Source organism: Mirounga angustirostris, unplaced genomic scaffold (genome assembly GCF_029215605.1).
Source record: "Mirounga angustirostris isolate CCGP_5_RB_7025 unplaced genomic scaffold, mMirAng1.0.hap1 SCAF_8, whole genome shotgun sequence".
NCBI lineage: Eukaryota > Metazoa > Chordata > Mammalia > Carnivora > Phocidae > Mirounga > Mirounga angustirostris.
This window is the reverse complement of record NW_026991716.1, coordinates 71,309,009-71,335,890: the sequence shown is the minus strand read 5'-3', so window position 1 is coordinate 71,335,890 and position 26,882 is coordinate 71,309,009. Positions and strand designations below refer to the sequence as shown.

Here is a 26,882-nt window from a genome sequence, read left to right as displayed (position 1 = left end):
GACATGTCAAGAGACAGGATCTTGGTGATGGAGAAGACTTCAGAGCTTATTTAGGCCTAACTCCCATTCTAAACAGGCACCCTTTATTGGATTTCTTCCTCTTCTTTGTAAAAATTCAAACCTGACCTATCACTTTACTGCTTAAAATTCTATAATGCTTCCGATTTGTGTTTCTTCTTAAGTAGACATAATAAGGCCTATTTTCCAAACTTGTCAGAAGAGTTAAAGGCTGTCATATATATAATAGCAAAAGCTTGACAAGCTCTTTTTAATTGGTTTTATAGACTCCTTCCACCCCCTTTTCCATGTTGGTCTTTATTAGCAAACTAGCAAATGATCTTGTTTAGTGTGTCAAGTCTTTTTGATTCAGGACTCTATTTTTGAGGGGTGCCAGGGAAATGACCCTCCTTTCTCCCTTTTTCTTTCTGAGAAGATAAACATGGACTTGACTTAGCCCTTGCCTCGCTTAAACAAGGTTTACCTGGAAGCCTTTTCCTGTCACACCTGTGTGTCTGGCAAGCGTATGCCTCTTGAACAATGCAGAGAAATCCTTAGTGGGAAAGTCAAGGCTTTACTGACATTTCACTCTTAGGCAGCATGCCCCATGCCTGTTTGTTGGAAAAACAAGCATCCTCCAGTATCTGCACAAGGATTTCATGTTGACTTTTTATATTAAACCCAATGGTCTTCTCATTTCTCACTCAGTTATCTGTGGGTAGTAAGGACATCTTTTATGCTTGTTAAATAGAAAACAAAACCAAAAGAGGCTTGTATGTTCTATAATCAAAACCAACTAATTGTAAGCATCTTTTCCAGGAGGGTGTCTTGGGATAGGTTGATTTATCTGTACTGGGAACTCTTCTAATAAGAGGAGGGAGAAGAGTGAAGATCTGCTTAGTGGCTAGCCTTATTATATGGGAATAAGTAAGTCACTTTAATTTTCTAGGCCTCAGTTACCTTATCTGTAAAATGAGGAGTTGGATTAGATACAACTATGGGAGTCCTACCACCAGAAAATTCTGTGATTAGTGAACCTCATAAAGTTGTACCTTGGGTTCTGTGATTCATGGTCATTTGGGTAGTGCAAGACTAATCCTTGTTCCTTTTTTTCTTTATTGAAAAAATTTCTCATAAAGCAAATTATAGAAATGAGGTGCAGAGGACTCTTTAATCTATTAAGACTCATTAATGGCTTTTAATACCTATTAGAATCAAGGTGCATGAAATCTGCTAATTATTAAGCAGTCTTTTTCTTAATTTAGGAACATGTGATCTTAGCCATTTGTTTTGGTTATTTGAAAATAAATAATGCTTCATTTCCTTGCCATAAAATTCTCCAGTTTACATTTTTACCAGTTCAGAGTATTTGTGTAAAAATTGTCTGACCAGGGGCACCTGGATGGCTCAGTCACTTAAGCATCTGACTCTTGATTTCGGCTCAGGTCATGATCTCAGGGTCTTGAGATCGAGCCCCACATCGGGCTCCACACACAGCATGGAGCCTGCTTGAGATTCTCTCTCTCCCTTTCCCTCTGCCCCTTCCCCTGCTCTCCCTCTCTAAAAAAAAAAAAATTGTCTGAACATACACAGTTTTTGGTTATGCTATTGATTATGCTCTTATTGAGACTAACAGGCCCTAATATCAAGTAACAATAATGACAAAATTTACTTTTTTGAAAATAGTCTCAGAAACAGCTGAATGGTCATCATGTTTAGAATTTGTTTGTATCTCCTAGGAATAAATTCATGCCAAACTTGAGTTATATCAGTTGGCCAAACAGACTTTCAAACATAAAAGCTTTTGATTTTCTGTCCATTTGCGAGGTCTCCTAAGGTCTCTGGACAGGCCTTCCTCATTCCACCTGCACCAGCAGAGCTGGGTGTTAGCCCAGCAGTTAAGGGAGGCCTAGGAAACTCTAGAAGGAAACAAGTAGAATGGACTTTATGGAAACATAAGAGATGTCAGAATATCCAACCAGTTGGTCCACTTGACAGACCAGCTATAATTAGAGTCTGAAAATAACTACTCTGAATGCAGTCACTTTTCTCTGAAAGAGAACAAAGAGGCGGAAAAAGGGTACAGGCACAAATTGGATTGTTGGTAATATTGTACAAACTTTTGGAAAAAAAAGGATGATACTTTTATGGTCTAACTGTACTATGTACATAATGGTAATAAGATGCAAAGCTTGGTTCATAGGATTTGTCGTCTACCAGTTGGATATTACCAGTTGAGTTTACCTAAATTTTGGCAGCCATATTTTGAACTTTAGATGTTTGATGTTGTTCTTAATGTTCTTAACGTCCACTTGGTTATAATCCAATCTGTAAAAGCTCGATGTTATTACCATTGTTATTGTCACTGAATTTTAAAGTTCAGGGGCATTCATTTTCTTGTCTACATATTTAAGTTTTGAATAATCGTCATCAAGCAGTAGTATTGATTAACATTGTGTATTTTATTTGTCCCTAAAGCTTGTGGTTAAGATGCATTAAAAATAACTAGCAAAGTTTAATTTATTATAAATTAACATTTATTATAATTTATTATAAATTTACATGTGTTGTTCATGTTATTTTAAGCTGAGAGATAATTCAAGAAATCATTTCATTCTTTTTCTGAGCTTTGGCAGGTTTTTACCTAAAAACTGCCTTGAAAAAAAATGGAATCTATTTATTTTGAAAGTTCTCTTGGGAAGTAGATCATATCAATGTTTCAGGGTTTTTGACAGATATACTTTGAGTAGAGCTGTGATTATAATACATTCTTCTAAAAGGTTTTATGTTTTTCAAAATATCAGAAAAATTCTGTTGTAAAAACACTTTTATCTTTGCAATGACTTATGAATTAGGCACTTTCTTGCTCCTGATGTCTTATATAGATAGTTATGGGATATAATAAAGCTTTTATTCACTGTGATATGGGGTCAAGTTCAGTTTGAAATATCACATTTTGTGCTAGTATGCATCAAGTCTCCCATATTTCTGTCAGTCTTGGTGCAGTTTCATTTCTGTGATTGTGTGTGAGATTTTGGCATGGGTGTCTTTTACACTGTATTGAGGCTCTGTTCATTGGCACTACATGCAGAATGTCAAGAGATAGAGAATCTTAGTGATGGAGAAGATTTAGGAGCCTATTTAGGCCTGCCTCCCACTCTAAACAGGTACTCTTACTTGCTTTGTAAAAATTCAAACCTGACCTCTTGCTTCCCTGCTTAAAATTCTGTATCTACAGAAGCCAGTCCCTACCCCTTAGTTTGGCATGTAACAACCCACACAGTTTGCCACCATCCAACCTTCCCAGTCTCCTTTTCTGATGTTCTGCATTGTGAGGGGAGGGAACATATTCCAAGGGAAAGAATTCAGTTTTGGAGCCCGGAAGACCTGGGTTAAGATCCTGCTTTTGTTCATCACCTCTGGTTCTGTGAACTTATACAGATATTTAACATTTCTGAGCCTATCTTTCCTCCTCTGTAGCAGGGGAGTAGAAATTCTTACCTCACAAAGTTGTAGTAAGCATTAAACAGAATAAAGTGTGTGTAGTGCCCACCGGAAGTCTTGTGAAATTCAGTTAAATATGCAGACTCACAGGGCGCCTGGGTGGCTCAGTCAGTTAAGCATCTGCCTTCAGCTCAGGTCATGATCCTGGGGTCCTGGGATTGAGCCCCGTGTCAGGCTCAACAGGGAGTCTGCTTCCCCCTCTCCCTTTGCCCCTCCCCCTGCTCGTGCTCTCTCTCACTCTCTATCTCAAATAAATAAATAAAATCTGCAGGCTCACAGTACTACCACAGGCCACATTTCTTGCCAGCTTGCCAGCAGGGCAACATCAAGAGTTCCTCTCAGCAGGGGTCCTGCTGCAGTTGAAGCAAGTGACAGCTCACATACCCGTCGGGGGACTCTTGTCTTCCCATGTGACACAGTTCCAGGTACAAAGCTCAAGATCCATAATCAAGCAGGTGCGGGGGCTACCCTGAGAAGAAGCCTCATGGCCTAAGCAGCCCGTATCTCTCGTAACAATTCTTTGGCATAGTTTCTAGGGTTCCTTGCAAAGGACCGCATTCAGGCAAGTCCCAAGCATGGCACCCTCATCAGATATTTGCAGCTCACTCATACTTCCTTTCAGTCCAGATGCAGTTTACCGGTCAGGGTTCATTTTTACCATAAGCGGTGTTGCCTAGCAATATAATTCTTGCCTACCATCTACCTGGTTTCCAGGGCAACAGAGCTCGTGGTTAAATCAAAGGTAAGATTCTCAAGCAGCAAGGGGAAAGGTTTGTTAACCCTTTCATCCCAGTATGTGACAGACCCAACCAGGGGCCTCACGTGTTATAGTTATCAAAATGTGTTTATTCATTCCTTTAACAAGTATTTAAGAACTTATACTGAGTCAGGCATTGTGCCAGACACTAGGAATATGGTGCTCATCTTTATATTGTTAACTCCCCTCCCCCCCCCGTGATACCCTTAATTCCTTTTATTGTCAGAAGAACTATTTTTCCTTCAAAGGTCAGCTCAGGTATTACTTCTCTGAAATCCGTGTCCACTCTACTCCCTTAGCACTTTGTATTTATTTCCCTGAATTTGTGGGTTGGTTTTGTGAATTCATGAATTCCCTGAAGTAATATGCAGATTTTGTGTGCATGTGGGAATGTATATTTGAAGAAAGGGCAAAAACTTTTGTTAAATTTTCAGGGGGGTCTAACCAGCCCCCTTTGGATTTAGAACCATTACTTTGTTATGAACATTTATTATATTTATTTTATAAGGTTTTATTATTTGCTCATAGGTCTATATCTCCTACTAGAACCCTGAGTACCTTGAGAGGGGGAACTGTGTGTATTAATATTTTGTGTCAAAAGAGTGCCTGTTTCATAGAAGACTTTTAGAAAATGGATATTGAAAGAATCACTTAATATCCTAAACAGGCTCAGCAGCTTGAGTGATGCTATTAGTGAACATTTCCTAATTTGAAAGAGAAAGTTCTTCCTTATGTTAAACCAACATCAGCCTTTCTTCTTCCTAACTTTGTCCTCTGGATTTATAAATTAAATGTCTACTCTCTTCCATATTGTAATTGCCTTTAAAAAAAAAAAAAAAAGATGGACACATTTTAGTATATTTTACTTTTATATTGATGTAAGAACAGTAAGAAAGAGATCTAGAAGATTGACCATTAAACAGTAATAGAGGGAATCACATTATATTCACAAATGCCCCTCCCCTATCCCTGATCAAATAGCCAACCAATCCATGAGTGTACTTGCTGGCAGGGCTCCAGGTGGAATGTTTGAGGGTTCCCTGGGTTTGTTGTTGCTGGTGGATCCAGAATTACTGGGCAGAGGCCTGTGGCGGGTCTTGGCTTTGGGCTGATACTTGAGAAGCTGGGTGAGGTGGTAATGGAGATGCTGCTCAAAGACCTGCTTCCACAGTTCCCGTCCAGAGACTCCAGTGGGAGAAAGTGGTGTGTTCACCTGTCATTTCCTTACTGGTGGTTCTTTTTTTTTTTTTTTTTTAAGTTTTTATTTAAATTTCAGTTAGCTAGCATACAGTGTAATATTAGTTTCAAATGTACAATGTAGTGATTCAACACTTCTCTACAACACCCAGTGCTCATCACAACAATCCCCATCACCTACTTAACCCATCCCCTTACTCCCCTCCCCTCTGATAACCATCAGTTTGTTCTTTGTAGTTAAGAGTCTTTTTATGAGACTTATAGTTGAGGAGATCAAAGAAAAAGGGCTAATATGGGGGAAATCGTTAAAAAAATAATACATTTGCATCTCAAATATTTTAACTTAAAACATGCAAATGTAGATTAATTTACTAATATTTTATTATGGAACCAATATCTTTTTGTTGAACATGACTCCACTGTTGAGAAGCTTTTTTTTATTATCAGGTATTTCATCCAAAATTCATCATCTACAATTTCTAGTTTGTGTTTTCTTAAATGGAATGAGAAGTAACACAGTCTTAAAGCAGTGGAATTGTAGACTTCCTCTAGATTTTTACTCTTCCTCCCTTTTTCCAATGTTCTGTAATTGTATCTCCCATGTCTTACCAGTTAATTTTTTTTTTTTTTTACAACTGGCTTTCATTTTAGTCTGAAATCTTTAGTTTCAGGGGAATGGCAATTCATATTTCCTTTGTTTATACACTATTAAATTATGTAACTGAAATAAGGTATAAGTGGCATAAACAGGTCTGTAATCAAATACAGTTGACTCTTAGCACATGTTTCTGTGCATAGTAACAGAGGTGTGCAAGTATTCAGGCTGCTTTAAGCATTCACACTGCTCATGGGCATTAGGAAGACCATGAACATGTTTTTATTCTCAGTTTTTCTCAGGATTAATTATTTTGAAGTTTCTCATCATCCTGCCCATGTTTCTTCTCCTCTTAGACTACGGATCTCCCTAATTTAGAGTAGAATAGAGGTAAATCATGTTTAGCTTTTCTTCTGATAAAGTCCGAGGTATCTCTCGTTGTCCAGAAAAAAAATGAAACCATTGAAAAAAAAAACTGGTAGCAAATATAAGGGTCTACTTAATTATAAGGCTCTTTTAAGCATAAAAAATAATAATAGAGTGGAGCTCAATTTTTTTCCCCTTGAGTGTGATCTGGGCTTAGTGATTCACTTCCAAGGAATAGAGTATGCAAAGGGAGGGATAGTAGCTTTATTGGTGGAGAAACCTGGTAGATACCACCCTGGCCAAATGTGCAAGTTTAACAGCACCAGTGATAAGTCATATTGATTGAGAGAGTGTACCCTCTGATAAGATGTGCTGAGAAGGTCACTTCACTTCTGTGGTATTCTTTCCCAAACCCATAACCCCAGTCTAATCTTGAGAAAGCATCAGACAAACTTAAATTGAGGGATATTCTGTGAAACACCAGACCACTGCTCTTCAAAAATTTCAAGGTCCTAAAAAATAAGGACAGACTAAGAAAATGTAGCAGACTAAAGGAGACTAGGGAAACATGATGACTAACGGCAGTGTGTTATCTTGAATTGGTTCCTAGATCAAAGGTAAAAAAAGGACATTAATGGAAAAACTAGGGAAATCCAGATAAAGTTTGTAGTTTTGACAAATCTTCCATGGTTATATATGATGTTAACCTTAGAGAAAGCTGGGTGGAGTGTATATGAGGACTGTCTGTACTATTTTTTAACTTTTCTGTAAATTTAAAATTACTCCCAAATAAAAAGTTTATTGAAAAATAATTAATGGGAGAAATCACAGAAGAAAGGGTTAGGTAATTTGAAATTTAAGACAAACCAAATTAAAGGGCAGTAACACTGAAAAGGTATTTGTCACTGATGATGGATAAAGTGCTAATATTCTTAAGATAGAATATACTTTTAAAAATTAGTAAGAACATACTAACACCTCATTGGAAAATAGTCACTGATCACAACTCACAGAAGAAATACGCTGGTCAATAAATATGAAAGCCAGTTCAATCTCACTAGTAATTAAAGAGTTGCCAATTAAAACAGTATATATGGAGAATATTTTCACCCCTTACATGGAAAAGTGATAGTATTCAATTCTGAAGAAGGTAAGTAGAAGAATTAGAGATTCATATAGCCTTTCTGAAAAGCAGTTTGCCAATATGTGTGGGGTTTTAAAATATGGATATCATTTGTGATTGTGGTCTTACTCTTGCAAGATTTTTTTCCCAAGGACATAATCAGGTATGTATACAAATTTTTTAATAGGAAGGTTCATCACAGGGTTGTTGATACCAAAAAACTCAAAACCTGAATATCCACCAGTGAGGGAATGATCTAAAAGTTAACTGGCAAGCCTTGGGGCGCCTGGGTGGCTTGGTCGTTAAGTGTCTGCCTTCAGCTCAGGTCATGATCCCAGGGTTCTGGGATTGAGCCCCGCATAAGGCTCCCTGTTCTGCGGGAAACCTGCTTCTCCCTCTCCCTCTGCCCCTGCATGTGTTCCCTTTCTCGCTGTGTCTCTCTCTGTCAAATAAATAAATAAAATCTTTAAAAAAATAAAAAATAAAAAAGTTAACTGGCAAGCCTAAGGAATAGAATGGAATCATTAAGAATCATAATAGAACTAAATAAACAGTGAAAGCAAGATACAGTTTGTGTATATCTTCTGATCCTGGACTGTGTACATGGGTATAACTATGTTTCTTGAAAGGATTGCGAGGAAATATCCCATCATTTACAAAGTAGTTACCTGTCTTTGGATGGTAAGGAAAGGATGATTTTTATTTCCTTTATACCTTTATACATTTTCAAACTGCCGATCATAAATAAGTATATATTACTTTTGTAATCTGGGGGGAAAATTATCATTGCAGACAATGTAGCTAATGAGTTTCTTTCATTTTCATGCTGATTTAATTAAGAAAATGCTACATTTCCATTTTGTTCTTTAAAAAATCATTTTTCCTATCATCTGCAAAGAGTGAGAGTTTGACTTCTTAATAAAATAAAATTAAAAAAAAAATTGTTTTTCCCTTCTCTACTAGGAAGCTCCTCAGGGTGCTCCCATTGCCGAGTGAGAACTGGGGAGCTCTAGTTGAAGAATGGTGTTGTCATCCTGACCCCTTTGCTGATAAGCCACTTCATCCACAAGAGAATGACTGTTTTATTGGAGACTCTTTCTTCCTGGTAAATTTAAGAAGTGATTTATGGCAGCCAAGACCTGAACTAGCCCCAGTGGAGACACACTGTCCTTCTGAGAACCATTTTAAACTGGTAAAATATCTTTTCAAAATAAATGCTAATTTGGAGGTTGGCTTAGAAACTGGTTTTTCCTATCTTCTCTTAATTAAAGCATGCTACACAGACTGTTCCAAGGACCAAAATCCGTGATTTTCAACTGCCTCTATTCACCAGCTCTGCTCTGCTCTGTTGATAGAGGAAGAGCATATGGCTTTAGACCAGAACAGCTTAAGGGGCTGCAGAAAGAAGACTTTTTCATGCATAGAATTGGGAATGTTGCCATTTTACAAACCAAAATGTCCTACTTTCTTGTTTTTAGGACAACATACCATAATCTATATAGTCTGATTTAAATTAAAAGTGTTCTTTTATTCCAAGGTAAGTACTATACAGTTAGGCCTAGGTATTTCCCCGTGTCTGCCCATTGTTAAGACTTCTGCTGATGTCATAAAAGCAGATGCCATTTAAGGAAACAGAGAAAATGGAGGAGGAAGCTTGTGCTGCGATTCCAAGTTGGTGGTAAACAATGTGAGGTCAGGTGCCTCTTGCTATAGAAGTCGATTTAGGGAGAAAGAAGTTTCCTTTCACTGCAGAGAACAAGTGCTTTACCTTACTCTAAAAGAAAATCAATGGCATTGACTTGGCCCTTGTGAGAAATCATTCTCCTGATGGCAGGTCAATACAGATGTGATTTAAAAAGTAAAGAAAATCATTGCCAGAGAATCTTCATTTTAACATCTGATTATCGGTAGGAATAAAAGCATTGTACATTAAATTTCATTTAAAACTCATTTAATTTTTGTAACAAAAACTGAACCACCGCAGGAAATGTGCAATAGTTGGGCAGCTCTCAGGTTGTAAGTTAGTTTTTAGAACTGTTTTATATTTTGAGGGTAGATTAAGGAAGTTCATCAAAGATTGATGTTATCAGAATTATTTAAGTGCCTTATCTCTCACCATAAACACCCATCCCTTTACCTAAATATGGTTCGTTTAAAATTATAGTACTTTATCCTTGTATAGTTTTCAAAAATAAATGGTAAGAAGTTAATATAAATCTGTTATGTTTAAAATGGTTATGTTAAAATCATATTTTAATCTAAATTTGTAGACTAATACTGTACTGTTCTATGTATTTTAACTTTCATTCTTGCGATTAAGCTATAAATTTTTAAAATATTTGCAATGTGTGAATGGAAGAGGAGAGGAGAAAGATTAAATAAGAGAGACCATGAGTGTCCCTTTTTAGATAAATTCTGCACTCTATATGGAAATATATTCTTCACATTTATGTCTTTATCAGTTATATGATGCCATTTACAAGAATTTCTCTCAATTGTGAGCAGCCATCCTGTGCATTAAAGGAAGACCCTTTATATTCAGACATTATGGTGTTTAGTATCAAGGAGACTCTGGGAAACTCCTGTCATGACAAGCTGCTTTGACAAGATTGTTTCCAAGTTAGCCTAGATGGAAGTTCTCTTTAATTGCATATTGCAGCCATTGAAAGAGTATGCCTGTGACCAAAATAGTAACATATATTTGGAGGGACTGCTTAAACAGTGCTCTCAAGGCTCCTGTGGGAACAAGGCTGCCCTGTGCTATTGAAAACCTATTTCTCATATCAACAAGTCTAGCCATCTAGCAGGGTTTTGAAATGTCACATGGTGACACAGCATCCTAATGGTATCTCTTGGGAAACATTTTTTTGGCGAGACAGTATCAAGGGTCCTTAGAAATTGAAACAACACAAAGGGAAATAAAAACGAGGACAGGAGGCTAATCCACATCTCTGAGCAGTGGTGCCGTCTCAGATATATTGATTTAATTAGTCCACAACAAGGTCTTTCTTTGATGTTTGCTCTGTCGAGTTCCCACACGGTTAGGCTGCTTCATTGCACAACTTGTTTTATTATTTCCTTTAAGCATCGGTCAAGAGAAATGCATTACGAAACAGAGTTTCTCTTTAAACAAAATCTCGAATGCTATAAGATTTTAATTAAAAAGGCCTGATTTTAAGAATAGCATAAACAAAATCCAACACTTGTTTCTTTCCCTCAAAACCCCTTTTGAGTGTACAGATGTTATTTGTGCCTGTTAATGTGGCAGTATATAGGGGCGCCAGTATATAGGTGGCTCAGTCCCTAAGCGTCTGCCTTTGGCTCAGGTCATGATTCCTGGGATCAAGCCCCACATCAGGCTCCCTGCTCAGCGGGAAGCCTGCTTCTCCTTCTCCCACTCCCCCTGCTTGTGTTCCCTCTCTCGTTCTGTCTCTCTCTGTCAAATAAATAAATAAAATCTTAAAAAAAAAAAAGTGGCGGTATATACCTTTTGTTTTCAAAAGATACCTCCTGAAGATTTCCTTATTTCTTGCATTTATTGTTTCATGCTGTTTTTTGCGTCTACCAGCATCTTATAATAGCTTGATAAAGATGGCACCTCACCCTTTTATAAGATTCATAATAGTATTCTAGACTTAGAAAGTATGGTCACACTGTAACTTCACCCTATCTTTTAAGGAACAAACAAGATTGAACTTTGATTATATCACAGTGTGACTAACAGCTTTACTTTTTTTTTTTTTCTTTCCTGGGGTACTTGGCAATAATTTATTGATTTTTAGTCATTTGTTTTGTTAAATCCATAAGACTGGGTTTTTTTTTTTTTTAATCTTCTTAGAATAATGTGTTGAACTTTGTAAACATTCACAAATGTAAAAAGGAAAGAATTGTGAACTTCAGTGTACCAATCATCTTGATTCATAACGTAGGCTTCATCTGTCCCTTTAATTCCCTCCCCTTCCCCCTGCTGGAGTGCTTTAAAGCAAATCCCAGACTTTATGTCATTTTATCCCATATGGATTTTTCTTTTTTAAATAGCCACAGTGTCATTTCACATTTGACAAAATGAACAGTTATTACTTGATAAAATACAGTCCATATACAGATTTTACCAATTATATTAAAGGTCCCTTCTACTGTCCATTTATTTGAATCAAAATACACATATTTGGTTGTTTGAGATAATTTGCTTTTTATTGATCACATTTTAAAATCCTGATTACCAGTGTCTTGGAAAGGTAGATTCCTTTTTTTTTTTTTTTTTTAAAACCAACAAATACCACTTTTCCTGTTTCATTGAAAGATAAAGCAAAATGTGCTGTAAGAGCAATTATAAATGAAATATGTAACAGAGCACCTGATGAAAAATTCTCTGCTTTGAATAGAAAAATTTCTTCTTCTCAAGCATTGCTACTCCAATACCCGGTATTAGTTTTTAGTAAAGCCTTTTGTTTTTGGTAAGATTTAATGAAGATAGTTTGATTTAACTTGTATAAAATAGATCCTTTAAAAAGTGTCTTTACTACCAGTTTGGAGCTATACAGATCGATTTTATTGTAAGAAAGCGTGAAAATGCCCAAATTTACAGTTGAGCATACCTGCTTTCTGAGCTGTCTTCTTCCTATATCCTTGCCTACACCTGAACAGATTATCACCTGCCTTCGTTTCTATGTCTGTGGCTTTGACTTTTTTTGACCTCTAATTAAAGTAAGAAATACATATATTTTTAAAGATTTTATTTATTCGTTAGAGAGAGCACAAGCAGAGGGGCAGAGGGAGAGGGAGAAGCAGACTCCTCACTGAGCAGGGAGCCCAACACGGGGCTCCATCCTAGGAACCTGAGATCATGACTTTAGCCAAAGGCAGACGCTTAACCGACTGAGCCACCCACGTGCCCCAGAAATACATTTTTTATATCAAGATCTGATAACCCTGCACACACATGAACACATGTCAAGTAAAAGTTTCTTTTTTTTTAAATTTTTTTAAATTTGCATTTATTCTGCAGAATTTACTCCTGGGCCATAAGTTTTTGTTTCTTCAGTTTCTTCTGGGATATCTTTTCCTTCCGTGTAACCTCCTCTTCTGGTTTAGGAACAATCTGCTCTTTTTCAGTAAGGATCATCCCAATGTGGCAGGGAGAGCTCATGTATGGGTTAATCCGACCATGAGCCCTGTACGTTCTACGCCGCATCTTGGGGGCTTTGTTCACCTGGATGTGCTCAATGACCAGAGAATCAGCATCTAAACCCTTAAGTTCAGCATTACTCTCTGCATTTAAGCGTGTGCAGTAAAAATTCAGCATTCTTCTTGTGTCCAGCCCCACTGTTTGGCCTGGGCACACCTACCAACTCCACCATTGTAGCGACGGAATGGCACACACTGCTTCTGTAAAGTGATGTTTTTCAGATACTTGGTGGCTTTTCGGATATGCATACCCTTGATGGCCTGGGCAGTTTCACGTGTGTTCTTAAAGTGAACACGAAGATTTGAACTTCTTGATTTACATGATTTCATAAGGTTTTCTGGGTCAAGCGAATAGCAAACCATTTTCAGAGGTCACCTCAGGCCATTTAGGGGAAGAGCAAGTAAAAGTTTCTTGAAGTAGTACTTACACTGTGTTTGAAGTACTGTGATATTTCTATTTCATCTTTTTATTTTATTTTTATTATTTTTTTATTTTTAGAGAGAGAGAAAGGGAGCCAGCATGGCAGAGGGCGAGGGAGAGAGAAACTCTTAAGCAGGCTCCATGCCCAGCGCAGAGCCTGACACGGGGCTTGATCTCATGACCCTGAGATCATGACCTGAGCCTAAATCAAGAGTTAGATGCTTAACCCACTGAGCCACCCAGGTGCCCCTCTGTTTCATCTTTAAAAAAAAAAATGCAGGCCATAACCAATTGAACTGATTCTATGAATTAGTTTGGAAAACACTTGACATAGTGCTTAGAAGCACAAGTTTTATTTATTTGTTTTTAAAATTTGTTTTAATTTAAATTAAATTAATTAATGTATAATGTATTATTAGTTTCAGAGGTAGAGTTCAGTGATTCATCAGTCTTATATAATACCCAGTGCTCATTATATCACGTGCCCTCCTTAATGTCCATCACCCAGCTACCCCATTCTCCCACCCCCCTCCCCTCCAGCAGCCCTCAGTTGGTTTCCAATGATTGAGAGTCTCTTATGGTTTTTCTCCCTCTCTGATTTTGTCTTGTTTTATTTTTTCCTCTCTTCCTCTATGATCCTCTGTTTTGTTTCTTAAATCCCACATATGAATGAGATCATATGATAATTGTCTTTCTCTGATTGACTTATTTTGCTTAGCCTAATACCCTCTAGCTCCATCCATGTCATTGCAAATGGCAAGATTTCATTTTTTTGTTGTTGTTGTTGGCTGAGTAGTATTCCATTGTATATGTATACCACATCTCTATCCATTCATCTGTTGATGGACATCTGGGCTCATTCCATAGTTTGGCTATTGTGGACATAGAAGCACAAGGTTTAGCATCGAAGGGATCTAGATTAAAATACCAGCTCTATCAGTTACTAGGAGCACATCCATGGAACTCAGTTTAAATGTGCCTCTTATGTAGTTTTTTAGGAAGTAGTGATTAATGCTAAGGAAAATGTAATTGTACTCAAACTTACCTTAATCAGTTAAGATTCTTTAGATCAATACATACGTTATCCCACATCAGAAAGGCACTCATTCCTTACTTAGACCAGCACTCTATTCTGTGGTTTCCCAGAAGAGATGGCCAGAGTTGCAGAAATTCCTTCTCCCTGCCCACTTTTATGCGACTTCTGCCATGTTGCAGTGTATCTTTGTTAGAGGAATGTTGAAGGGCTTTAACAAAGATATTGCTATGGATGTGAAAAAAACTTTTTTTTTGGTAGATTCTTAATACAGAATGGCTGTCCAGTAAAAGACAAAAATTGGTCCCTTTTGGGAAGGTATGGGTTTTCAGCCTATCTTGAATGATGTGTGCCAAAAGTATATTTTGTTTATGTAACATCCACTTAGTAGTTACCGTGTACCCAGGACAGTGCTCTATAACACTCCTTTTTAACTCCTAATAAACAACACATGAGTTAAGCACTACTATTAACTCCCTTTTACAGATGAGGAAACCAAACCAGGTTAATCAACTTGCTCAAGGTCATGTGTGTAGTAAATAACAGGGCTGGGATTGAAACTTAGGAAGTCTGGCCCAGACTCAGGGCTCTTAGCCACCATGCTATTGCTTATAACATAACCTCTTATAAAAAAATTACAAATTAGTAAGTTTTTTTTAACTTAAGGTATAACTGACATATAACATTATATTACTTTTAGGTATATAATGATTCGATATTTGTATGTATTGCAAAATATTCACCATAATAAGTCTAGTTGACATCCATTACCATACATAACAACAAATCTTTTTTCTTGTGATGAGAACTTTTAAGATCTACTCTTAGCAACTTTAAATATATAATACAGTATTATTAACTATAGTTGCCATGCTGTACATTACATCCCCATGACTTCCATGTTCTGTAACTGGAAGTTTATACCTTTTGACCCCCTTCACCCATTTTTACCACCCCACCCCCTGCCTCTGGTAACCACCAATCTGTTCTCTGAATGTAAGAGAACATTTTTGTTTGCTTAATGATTGATGGATGCCAGCCATTTAATCTGTATCCCAAATAAATGAATTTGGATTTTTGAAGTTTAAGAATGCATCAGGAATTTGTCTCAGAACACTTTCCGGTTTTTCCAGTTAAAATGCGTATCTTAGTGGAAAAATAGAATTAGATGAATGGGTTAAATATTTTTGACTTCTGATGAGTGGTTATGAATCAGATTACTTTTACATAAGTTACACTGGATGAGGAGTCAAAATAATGGCTCCAGGTTTTGATTCTCCTGTTTTCTAGAAACATGAATTGGGACAAGTCACCTACTCTCTCTGCCTTTGTTGTCCACCGTCTGTCTATCCTAAATGGTAATGGTTGTTTGGAAGTGCTTTTTAGAAATGTAAGGTGCTTCCTGTTCAAATTATTTACAACAGTTAGATTATCAAGAAGTGGCTAAGTTTGGAAAAATCAGTCTGTTCATTATTCTTTCTTTAGATTTGAAAAAAAAAAAGATCTCTGTGCATGTGAATTATGCATACAAGCTAAATGTGTTCCCAGTATTTAGTAGAGGGCAAAATAAAATGTAAAGTTCAATGTATACTCTAGAGACTATGTAAAAATTATATATTCCTTTTAAGAAAAGCTGAATGACATTTAAATGACATTTTTCTGTTCTACAGAAACCAAAGGCAAATACCAAAGTAATTTGTAAGCGTTGCAAGGTAATGTTGGGAGAGACCATGTCATCAGGTAAGAATTTCATAATAAAAAAGCCAAAATGATTGCCTTCTTGTTAAAAAGGAGTAGAAGGAGATTTTATAGGAAATCTATATGAAAGGTAACTAATATATGTTGTAGAATTGATGATTTTTAAAATAGAAATCAGCTAATATATCATCTAATATGCCAAGAAGTTTGTGTATTTTGACCTTTATAAGTACATAGTATTGCGTTTTAAGCATTAAGAAGTTGGGTCATTTTCAATATTTCATATCCTCTCTGTGGATATAAAGCAATAATATAAAGTTTGTACCTGGGTCTGTCCTAAAGCATAGCGGAGCTTTTTTCTCAATACAACTCCTCAATCAGAATTGTTGGTTGCTAAAGACGATGAAGAAGTTTTCTTGGCTGCCCTCTGCCTCAGGGCTCTATGTTAGGGCTGGGGGTTGAAATGGAAGAAACCACATTCTGAATTTTGTACTCTCTTCCTTGTTCTTTTCCCAGTCCTGTTCATTATGTTTATGTAAAGTCTGTTATACCACTTTGAAATATAATAAAATCCTGATAATTAAATTGCATCATTATTTAAAGATAAGGTTTAAAAAATGGAGAGCTACAATACGCTGCATTAGCTTTGTGGTTGATGAATAATTGTTTTTATTTTTATTTTTATTTTTTTTTAAAGATTTTATTTATTTGACAGAGAGAGCACAAGCAGGGGAGTGGCAGGCAGAGGGAGAGGGAGAAGAAGGCTCCCCGCTGAGCAGGGAACCCGATGTGGGACTCGATCCCAGGACCCTGGGATCAAGACCTGAGCCGAAGGCAGACGCTTAACGACTGAGCCACCCAGGCGTCCCATGAATAATTGTTTTTAATATAATTAACTAGAAGATGTGATTTAAGTGAAGCTAGTGTACCTAAGAGAAGGCAGATGGCAGTCTTTTTGGTTTGTATTTTAAAATTATCAGAATATTGTAAGTAGTTAACTTGCTCAGAGTGAACAGAAAAGGAAGAATGAGTAGGGGTAAAGGATGCCACCTTCAACGTCGTTTTGGAGAATGAAAGCAAGTGCTCTAAGCAACAACTTAGAAAATGTTAAGGCTTCTAGTCAAATTAGGTGAATTGATTTTTTTTTTTTTTTTTATTCTTTTCTCTTCTCCCTGAAGGCCAGTTAAAATGTCAGTTAAGGAATAAAAAAAATGTACATCCACAGAGAAAGAAAAATGGAGAGGAAGCAACAGTGATGTAAACAAGAGGTATAAGCAGACTCTTTTGGAAGCTGTAAAGCTGAGAGGTGTGGGAACACGCTTGACAGTATGGAGGAAGTTGAAGCCTCAGTGTCTGCAGATCATCTGAGTGAGGAGTGAGCCAGTACTCACTGTAGAGCCTCAGAGCTGGTCTGCTCAGAATTTGGAGGCAGCAGGTAACAGGGAAAGCAGTCTGAGACAAGGGACTGGAGGAAGGATGATTAATTCAAAATTTTTATATGGAGCTTAAGACAACTAAGATTCCTCCTCTATTTACAACTTGCTTATACTCTCAAGGCAGGAGATTAGATGACTCTTTTCTTAGAAAATGGAAGAATACCAACCAGAGAAGAGATGTGCAGACACTGATTTGTAAGTGTCTTTCCACAGTAAAATGAGATTCAGCCATCCTACAGTCAACAAGCCTTGTACCTACACCTGAGAGTTTCCTGTCAGCATTTATTACCTTACACTTAAATATGAATGGATTGATGAGAGTCAACAAGTATTTGAGCAAACCTCCAACTATAAAAGAGACTGAAGTAAATAAATAATGAGGTAAACAGAATAAAGGCACTGAGAAGAAAGACATGTATAAAACAGAAGAAAATCTTTAACAAAAATAATGTTCTTAAAGAAATGGAATAATATTGCCCCCATAATTCAAAGAATGTAGACTGAAAGATGTGATTGCCTAAAAAACCTAATCATAGGACTAGAGAATAAATTAGGGAACTATCTTCTCTCATAAATCAGAACCAAAATTCAGAGATTGAAAGTTGGAAAGGAATTATAGGGAAAAAAATCATCATGTAAATTTCCTGAGGATAGAGATATTGTCTACCTCATTTATCACTGTAACCTCAGCACTAAATATAGTGGGTACCCAGTAAATATTTGTTGAATGAATGAATGAATGGAGACTTTTAGGATATTCAACATCTAGCTAATAGAAATTCTAGAAAGAAAGACTAGAGACAACAGAGTTTAGGAAATTATCAAAGAACAGAAATACTAAAAAAACATCGCAAGGCTATTTTCCAGAGCTAGGGCTTCAGTTTCTCAACTGAAAGGGCCCACTACATGTCCAGTAGGACTAATGGGATGGCAGGGAAGCTACTCAAAGCTGTATCATTGAGTAATTTCTGAACACCAAGGAAGAAGTTTCTGGAGGAAAAAAAGCAAGTAGTATACAAAAGATCAGGAATTAGAATGACACTGAACTCTTAATAGCATTGTTGAAATCTAGAAGATGGTGAAGTAATGCCTTCATAATTTAGAAGAGGAAAGATTCTATCACAGTCAAACTATCAATCAAGTATGAAGATAACACATACAGTTTTGGAAGTGCAGTGTCTCAAAACACAGACCTCAAATGTATATTTTCCTTAGGAATGTACCATAGGATATACCTCACCAAACCTAAGGATTTGGGGTGCCTGGGTGGCTCAGTTGTTAAGCATCTGCCTTTGGCTCAGGTCATGATCCCAGGGCCCTGGGATCGAGCCCCACGTCGGGCTCCCTGCTCAGCAGGAAGCCTGCTTCTCCCTCTCCCACTCCCCCTGCTTGTGTTCCCTCTCTCGCTGTGTCTCTCTCTGTTGAATAAAAAAAAAAAAAAAAAACCTAAGGATTTAACCTTTAGAGAGAAGACATGGGATTTGGGAAACAGATTATCTAACACAGATAAGGGAATCCTAGGGTGAGGGACACACAGGCAGGCCCAGGAAATAAGAGCCTAGATTGAAGCAAAGGAGAGAAGATTGCAATAAACATTTTTTCAGTTACAAGATGAACTGATACATTCTTCAGTTTGTTTGACCAGACATAACAATCTTGAGATAAGCCATTTTATCATATGGAAGGAATTAGCTAAAGGTGCTTGGAAAACTAAACACATGAAAAAGGAAGCAGTTATGCACTGCAGGAAAACAGAAGGCTGAACAAGAAAGGGAACATTTCCATGGTATCGTTATAGTCATTATAAGGAACAAGAAGCAAAGGAGAAACTAGAAATTTAAGAGGGAGATTTTGGAAGCAAGAGGCAGGGGGATGGGCTGAGATGATAACTTCTTCACATAGCTCTGGCTGACTGTTAAATGCATACAATAGAGGCCAGAGAGTCCAATAAGAATTAAAAGCTTGGGAGACCTGCACATTTCCCATGCGTTTGATTTCATTTCTCAATCTATACACAATTGGATAGCAGAAGGTAGGAGCCTTAATGGCTTGAGGTATTTGAGCAAAACCTCTCCCCAGATTTGCTGACAGCTAAACTCTGCAGGTATAGTGAATAGTTTCTAGGGAGCCAGGCTAAGCAAAATAAAACTGAGCAGAAACATTAGCAGCTACACGCTGTGGGAAGACATATTTCATAGTTTGAGTCCAGGCTAGTTAATTGACTATTATAAACCAACAACCCTTAAAAGAACAAAACAAAATCCAGAATAGCAACATTATATTACATACAGTGTCCTACTTCCATTTAGAAATTATTAGACTTGCAAAGAAACAGAAAAGAGTGATTGATACCCAAAAGCAGGACTCAGCAAACAGGTACTGAGTAAGCACGAACATTAGATTTAGTAGACAAAGATGTTAAAGTGGCTATTATAAATATGACTAAGAATTAAAAGGGGGAAAAAAAACTCTTCAGTGAACTAATGGCAAATCTCAACAAATTGGAAACTTGAGAGAGAGAACTGTTGGTAATTACAGAGCTGAAAAGTACAGTATCTAAAAAATTCACTAGATCAGCTAAACTACATATTTGTGATGATTGAAGAAAAAATAATCATTGAACTTGAAGGTATATTAATAGAAATTAACCAGTGCAAAGAACAGAGAGAAAAAGTCTGAATCAAAATGGACAGGACCTCGGAGATTTGTGGGACAATATCAGATGTTTCAGTTAATGTGTAAATGGAATCTCAGAGGTAAGAAGAAAAAAATAACTCCGGAAAAAGTATCTGTAGAAAACAATGGCTGAAATCTTGGCAAATTTGCTGAAAAATATTAACTCTTAGATTCAAGAATTGCAGTGAAAGGTAGGATAAACACACAGAGCACTTCACCAGGCACATTGTAGTTAAACTGATAAAAGCCAAAGATGAAGAGAGAATCTTGAAAGTACAAGAGAAAAATGGAACATCACATACAGGGACTTCCTGATACAATTAAGGCTGACTTTTTGCAGAAATAGTGAAGACACTAAAATGAGATATTCAAAATTCTGGGGGGAGGGGTGGGGAAGAAAGAAGAAAAAAACCTGTCAACTAACAATTCTATATCCGGCAAAACTGTCCTTCAAAAATGAAGGCAAAATAAGAGCATTTTCATATAATAGATGGAAGTTATGCATTATTAGCAGATCTTCTCTACAAAAAATGCTAAAGAAAGCTCCTCAGGCTGAAGTGAAAGATACCAAATGGTGATTGGAATCCACAGGAAGGAATGAAGATCAAGATAAATGGAAAATATATGGGTAAATTACCACAAGAGCAAACTCAAAGGTTAGCACAAAATTGAAGCCACCTTTTCCCTGCAATATGCCACTTCTCTAAAATTATTTTGATTGCTTTGAGGAGTAAGGACATAAAGACTACACAAAAAAGGAACCTAGTGGACGACTCTGCACAAAAATTTGGGACACTAAAGAGCCATACCCTTACTGTGAATGTGGAATTACGGATAGGTATCAATCCTTTGGCACTTTAAGGAATTTCAAGTCTTAAACTTGGTTAGTCTGTCTTGGACTAGCTATAACACCCATATGCCTGGCAAAATCAGATGTAAATCACCTCTGGAGTAAAATACCTTCATTGTAAAACTCACATGCCCACAAATAATTTGTCAAGTACAGTGTTCCCCATACAACCAAAGACAAATAAGCACACAAACTAGACTTCCTTCAACAAGAACTAACAAAAACAGAAACAACAGAAACAGACTTCTCTTACTAGAATTATCAGATGTAAACTAGAACAATCGTGCTTTTGTCTATTGAACAATATGAGAGACAGGTTTGAAGGTATCAAAAGGCAAAGGAAACAAGAGCAAGCATATTTGGAAAAGATCAACAATAGAATTTCTAAAAAATATGTAACGGAAATTTAGAATTTAATGGATGATTTAATGGCAGATTAGGTACAACTTGGAGAAAGAATTAATGAATAGAAGATAGATGAGAAGAAATATCTGTAATCTAGCACAGAGAGACAAGAAGGCAAAAAACATAGGAGAGAGACATAAAACATACACCGAGAAGATCTAACATATGCTTTTTGTTTTTTTAGTTTTTATTTGAATTCCACTTAACATAATACTGTAATACTAGTTTCAAGTGTACAGTTTAGTGATTCAGCACTTACATCACAACACCTGGTGCTCATTCAATAAGTGTACTCCATAATCCCCATCACCTATTTAACCCATCCCCCCACCCACCTCCCCCTGATAACCATCAGTTTGTTCTCTGTAGTTAAGAGTCTATTTCTTGTTTTTCCTCTCTTTTTTCCTTCTATGATTTTTTTTTTTAAGAGAGAGAGAGAGTGGGGTGGGGGTGGGGAAGGGTAGAGGGAGAGGAAGAGAATCTTAAGCAGGCTCCACACCCAGCACCGAGTCAGATTCAGGGCTTGATCTCACAACCCTGAGATCATGACCTGAGCCAAAATCAAGAGTCTGATGCTTAACTGACTGAGCCACCCAGGCGCCCCCATTTGTTTTGTTACTTAAATTTACATATGAGTGAAATCATACGGTATTTGTTTTTGTCTGACTTACTTAGCTCCATCCACATTGTTGTGAATGGCAAGATTTCATTCTTTTTATGGCTGAGTAATAGTCCAGTGTGTGTGTGTATGTGTGTTGTGTGTATGTATATATACACACCACCATTCATCAGTCAATGGACATTTGGGCTCTTTCCATAATTTGGCTACTGTTGATAATGCTGCTATAAACATCAGTGTGCACGTATCACTTTGAATTAGTATTTTTTTTTATTCTTTGGGTAAATACCTAGTAGTGCAATTGCTGAATCATAGGGTAGTTCTATTTTTAACTTTTTGAAGAACCTCCATACTCTAACATATGTTTAGTCAGACTTCTAGAAGGAGAAGAAATATAAGGGAGCATGGCAATATTTGAAGAGACAATTGCTAAGAATTTTACAAAAGTGATGGAAAACAGTAAGCAACAGATTGAGGAGGTTCAATGAATTCTAATTAAATGAGACCCAAGTAAGATAAATAAGTTTATAGCGAAACATACAGAATGATACTGCAAAACAAACAAAAACCAGAAAATCCTAAAAACAATTGAAGAAAAATGACAGATCACTTTCAAAGGAGCAATAATAATGGAAGTTTGAAGACAATGGATTGATAGTGTCAATGAGCACAAAGGTTAAAAACTTAACCTAGGATTTTATATGGTGAAAATGTTCTATATGAAAGAATCAAGACAAAGATATTTTCTGACAAAAACTAGAATAATTCATTTCTAGTGGTTTGGTTTTTTATTAAAAGAAATTATACTTGTGGAAGAATAGAATTCTACCTGTAGAGAATAGAAGAAAATGATCCCAGATAGAGGGTCTAAGCTTAAGAAGGATTGGTAAAGACAGTGGTAAATACGTGGAAGAATATTAAGTGGATGCTAACTGCATAAAGCAGTAGTAATACCTTGTAGGATTAAAATAGTAGAATCAAATTATAGTTTAACAGCAGCTGGGATAAAAAGGATCACTTCATAATGTTAAAAGGTTCAATTCTGCATCTAGTAACATGATTTCAAAATAGTAAAATGAAAAATTGAACTTAAAGGAGAAATAGATAACTTCATCATCATGGCTCTAGATATGTAATACTCTGTTAAACTATTGATTTTTTCTGCCTTTTTTTGTGTGTTGAGCAATTGAAAACATTCTCAGAAAATGTACTGAGAAAAACTTTCCATCTTAATTCAGAATTGTTCAGCACACCATTCTTAATTATTGCATGGAATTCTCTTGCCTAAATGTATAATTGTTTAGCCCAACCATTCTCAATTTTTAGACAATTTGTTTTCAGTTTAATTAATATGAGCATATTTATAGATAAATTTTTATAGACATGAATATTTCGTTGAGATAAATTCTTAGGTGTTTAATGATTGGCATCAGAATATTTTTAAGGTCTTCATCAAGTGGCTTTCCAGAAATGTGTCATTTGCAGTTCTGATAGCAATATGTGAACAAGTATACCCATTTCTCCATATCTTCTTCATTGCTGCATTTTGTCATTCACAAATATTTATTTGATGCTAAAGAATATCTCCTTTTAATTTGTATTTCCTTCATTACTAGTGAAAAGAAACGTTTTTCATGGATTTCTTAAAAAATTCAGAATGGTTATGTTTATATTCATTTCTGTAAGATACTTAGTTTACTGTTTAAATGTTTCTGTAAACTAAGTAATTAGATAACCAGATTTGTTGGGAATTGTACATTAATAGACTCGGTGAGATTCTGGGAAATACTAATAAGAGGTTTACAGCGTCTTTGCATGGGCTTTGGGACACCGTGATTCAAAAGCCTTTTCCAGTGACTCCTAGGTTTAAGACTATAGAAATGGGGAAATCAAATGACTAGTTTCTACATAAGTGGGCTGTGGCTGTAATGTGGCTGATTTTTCTAACCTTTCATGCGTGTGAACAGAGTGTTGTGCCAATATTCACCTGGGGCATGTCTTCTAAAACACCAGGCCCTCCCAAGTCTCAGGATGCTCTCCTTGTAGTCATCAATGTATTGGTGTCTTACACTAAGTCATTTTGGGAAAATTTTTACTGAATGTGAATTTTACCATATGTGTATGAAATATTTAGTTGGGATGTTATAATTAGGACCAACATGCCCACCATAAAAATGTTAGTGCAACAAGGAGATTTTAAGTTTTCTTATTTTTGTTTCTAGAAACCACCAAGTTTTATATAACAGAGATAATTATTCAGCCGTCTGAAAGAAATTTTTCCATCATACCAAGGTACAAACAGCAAATTAAATTTATTCTGTAATTTCAAATGTGGAGAATGATAGGTACAATTGATTATTTGGGAATTCATTTTTATTTATACCTTTCTTTATTTGGAAAAGAAAAATAAAAACCTTCGAAAAAGGCTTTTAGACAGTTGAACCAAACCACACATATAAAAGACTCGAGGATTCATTTATGGTTTGTTTATTACATAGTGGCATAAATAAATGTGCTCATGATATAAATCTTCTAAATCTGAAAGTTTTTTGTGCTTCTATTTGTCATATAATCAAGGTCTTATAACTTAATCATCAATAGGTTTTTGAATAATTATTTCTGGAATTAATTTGACATTTAAAATTTGAAACATGAGTCAGTTTTCAAATGACTCCTGTGTTTAAAAAAAAAAAAGTTACTTAGCCACTACATCCGTTAGCGTTTTCTCTTTGAATCTTTTTAGTTTGCAAACAGAAGTTAACTATAGTATGTCTTTCAGTTTATTTATGGATATCTAAAAAGTATGGCAATCTGAATATAACCTTAAAATTTGTCCTTCTGTAAATACTTTGATTCTGTGCCTCAGCTCTGACTCTTTGAGGGGATGCAAGTGGAAGACATTGTATTTAATACTGTCTAATGTTTGGGAGGAAATATCTCACCTTCTTTTTTAACTTACTGTTTAATGTGCTACAGCACAAATGGAATATTGACTTGACTAATACAGTATTTTTTTATTCAGTCAAGAGGAATAGTTAGGTTTGGGGTGGGAAGTGTGTTAAGGATTGGAGAATAGGTTATAAGAAGACTGGAGCAAACACAAATACATTAAAATATATTAAAATCCACATTAGCACAGTCTGTGAAGGAATGGGTAGCATATAGAAAAGTCTGGCTGCACACACCTCTGCCTTTTAGGTACCCTGTGGGTATTTTTGGCTCCTCTTGCCAGTTAGAGTTATTATGAAAGGCACATTGTGAAAATTGATTTCTGTTCAAACAGGTCTCAGTTTGTACAGAATGTTATCGCCCAGTGCCTGGTGGAACTCTCCTCTGCTAGAAGCACTTTTAGATTCACTATTCAAGGTCATGATGGCAAAGTGTACATCTTGGTAAGAAGTGACTTCTCCCAGCTTTCTGTAGCTTGGTAATCCAGGGTCTCAGAAATTCTTTAGTCTTGCCATTCTCTTTTCTTTAATTCTCAGGTCTAGAAAATAAATGATCAAAAATTGAATTCATAATATCAGTTTAATTCCCACATCAAACTCTCTTAATTTAATAATAAAAGATCAAGTGCCTCTGTGCTAGGTACTAGGGATATAGAGAAAAATAAAACCTGATTCCTGCTCACACCACAAAATAAAAATTTTCACTCCAAGTTGTTAATAGGCTTTTCTTGGTCACTGTAACTTAATTCTGTTTCTTTCACTTTTTTCCCCTATTGATTTTTCCCTATTTTTCCCTTTTGATACTCTTCTGTTTAAAATATGTCCTGTTGCTCCTGTTTTTGTGTATGTGTGTATGTGGTGAGAATGCTTAACGTGAGACCTACCCTCTTCATAGACTTTTTTTTTTTTTTAGATTTTTAAGTGCACGATAACAATATTGTTAATTATAGGCACAGTATTACTTGGAGATCTCTAGAACTTACTCATCTTGCCTAACTAAAACTCTATGCTCTTTAGTGAGCAACTCCCCATTTCTCCCTCCTCTAGCCCCTGGCAGCTACCATTCTACTTCCTGCTTCTATGAATTAGACTATTTTATATTCCTTATGGAAGTGGCATCAGGCAGTACTGTCCTTCCGTGTCTGGCTTATTTCACTTGGCATACTGTCCTCAAAGTTCATCTGCATTGTTGCATATTACAAGGTTTCCTTCTTTTTTAAAAAAATAATATTCCATATATGTATGCACCACATCTGCTTTATGCATTCATCTCTTGATGGACATTTAGATTGTTTCTGCATCTTAGCTATCGTAAATAGTGCTATAGTGAACATGGGGGCACAGATACCTCTTCGAGATCCTGATTTTAACACACTGATGTCTGAGAAGTAGTGGCAAGTTTTGGATAAGAGGCCCTGCCGTTAGCAGAATCGTCCCCCTGCATCTAAAACATGGTAGCTAGAAGGAGGGAGAGAGTTATGGTTGTTGTTAAGTGCGGCTTTGTAGCTGGCCATCCATTATGGGGACCCCATGCTTCTCTGATTCCAGATCATTTCTACCAAAGCTAACATACTTGTTGACTGAAGTTAATACTGAGTGTGCCTCATAGTCATAGTCTGAAATTAGTTTTAATTTTCTTTTACTGTAAGGTTTTTCAAGTTAAAACTCAGGAATAGGAAACACCTGAAAACCTAAAACTTACTGCTAATATATATTTAAGTTCGGGGGTACCTGGGTGGCTCAGTCAGTTAAGCATCTACCTTCGGCTCAGGCCGTGATCCCAGGGTCCTGGGATCAAGCCCTGCATTGGGCCTGTTTCTCCCTCTTCCCCGCACCCTGCATGTGCTCTCCCTCGTGCTCTCTCTGTCAAATAAATAAATAAAATCTTTAAAAAAATAAATTCAAAAAAACTTTGTTGTAAAAGTAATACATTCTTGAAACATTCAGACAACAGGAAGAATGTTAAAGAAGTAGTATTCCCCCATCTTGTCTTCACTCCTTGTCTTGCTATATCACAGTATTTGAAGGTAAACATTACTAACAGTGTGGTATGTGCACTTCAGCATCTTC

At 36.4% G+C, this 26,882-nt stretch overlaps 1 protein-coding gene and 1 pseudogene across 7 annotated transcripts in view; one reads left to right on the top strand and one right to left on the bottom strand.

Moving 5' to 3' along the window:
* UBE3D (ubiquitin protein ligase E3D) overlaps positions 1-26,882 on the top strand; it is a 155,745-nt gene that overhangs the window by 16,514 nt on the left and 112,349 nt on the right. For 6 of the 7 annotated variants that reach the window (XR_010413683.1, XM_045867162.3, XM_064597810.1 and 3 more), the window contains exons 4-7: positions 8,503-8,731; positions 15,851-15,920; positions 24,087-24,156; positions 25,148-25,256. Coding sequence is in view for 6 of the 7 variants with exons in the window: in XM_045867162.3 (XP_045723118.2) it covers positions 8,503-8,731; positions 15,851-15,920; positions 24,087-24,156; positions 25,148-25,256 (478 nt within the window). In the remaining variant the exon portion in view is untranslated. The remainder of the gene's footprint in view (positions 1-8,502; positions 8,732-15,850; positions 15,921-24,086; positions 24,157-25,147; positions 25,257-26,882) is intronic. The other variant, XM_045867163.3, reaches the window with a different exon arrangement.
* Positions 12,551-13,099, bottom strand: LOC123837893 (large ribosomal subunit protein uL22-like; annotated as a pseudogene).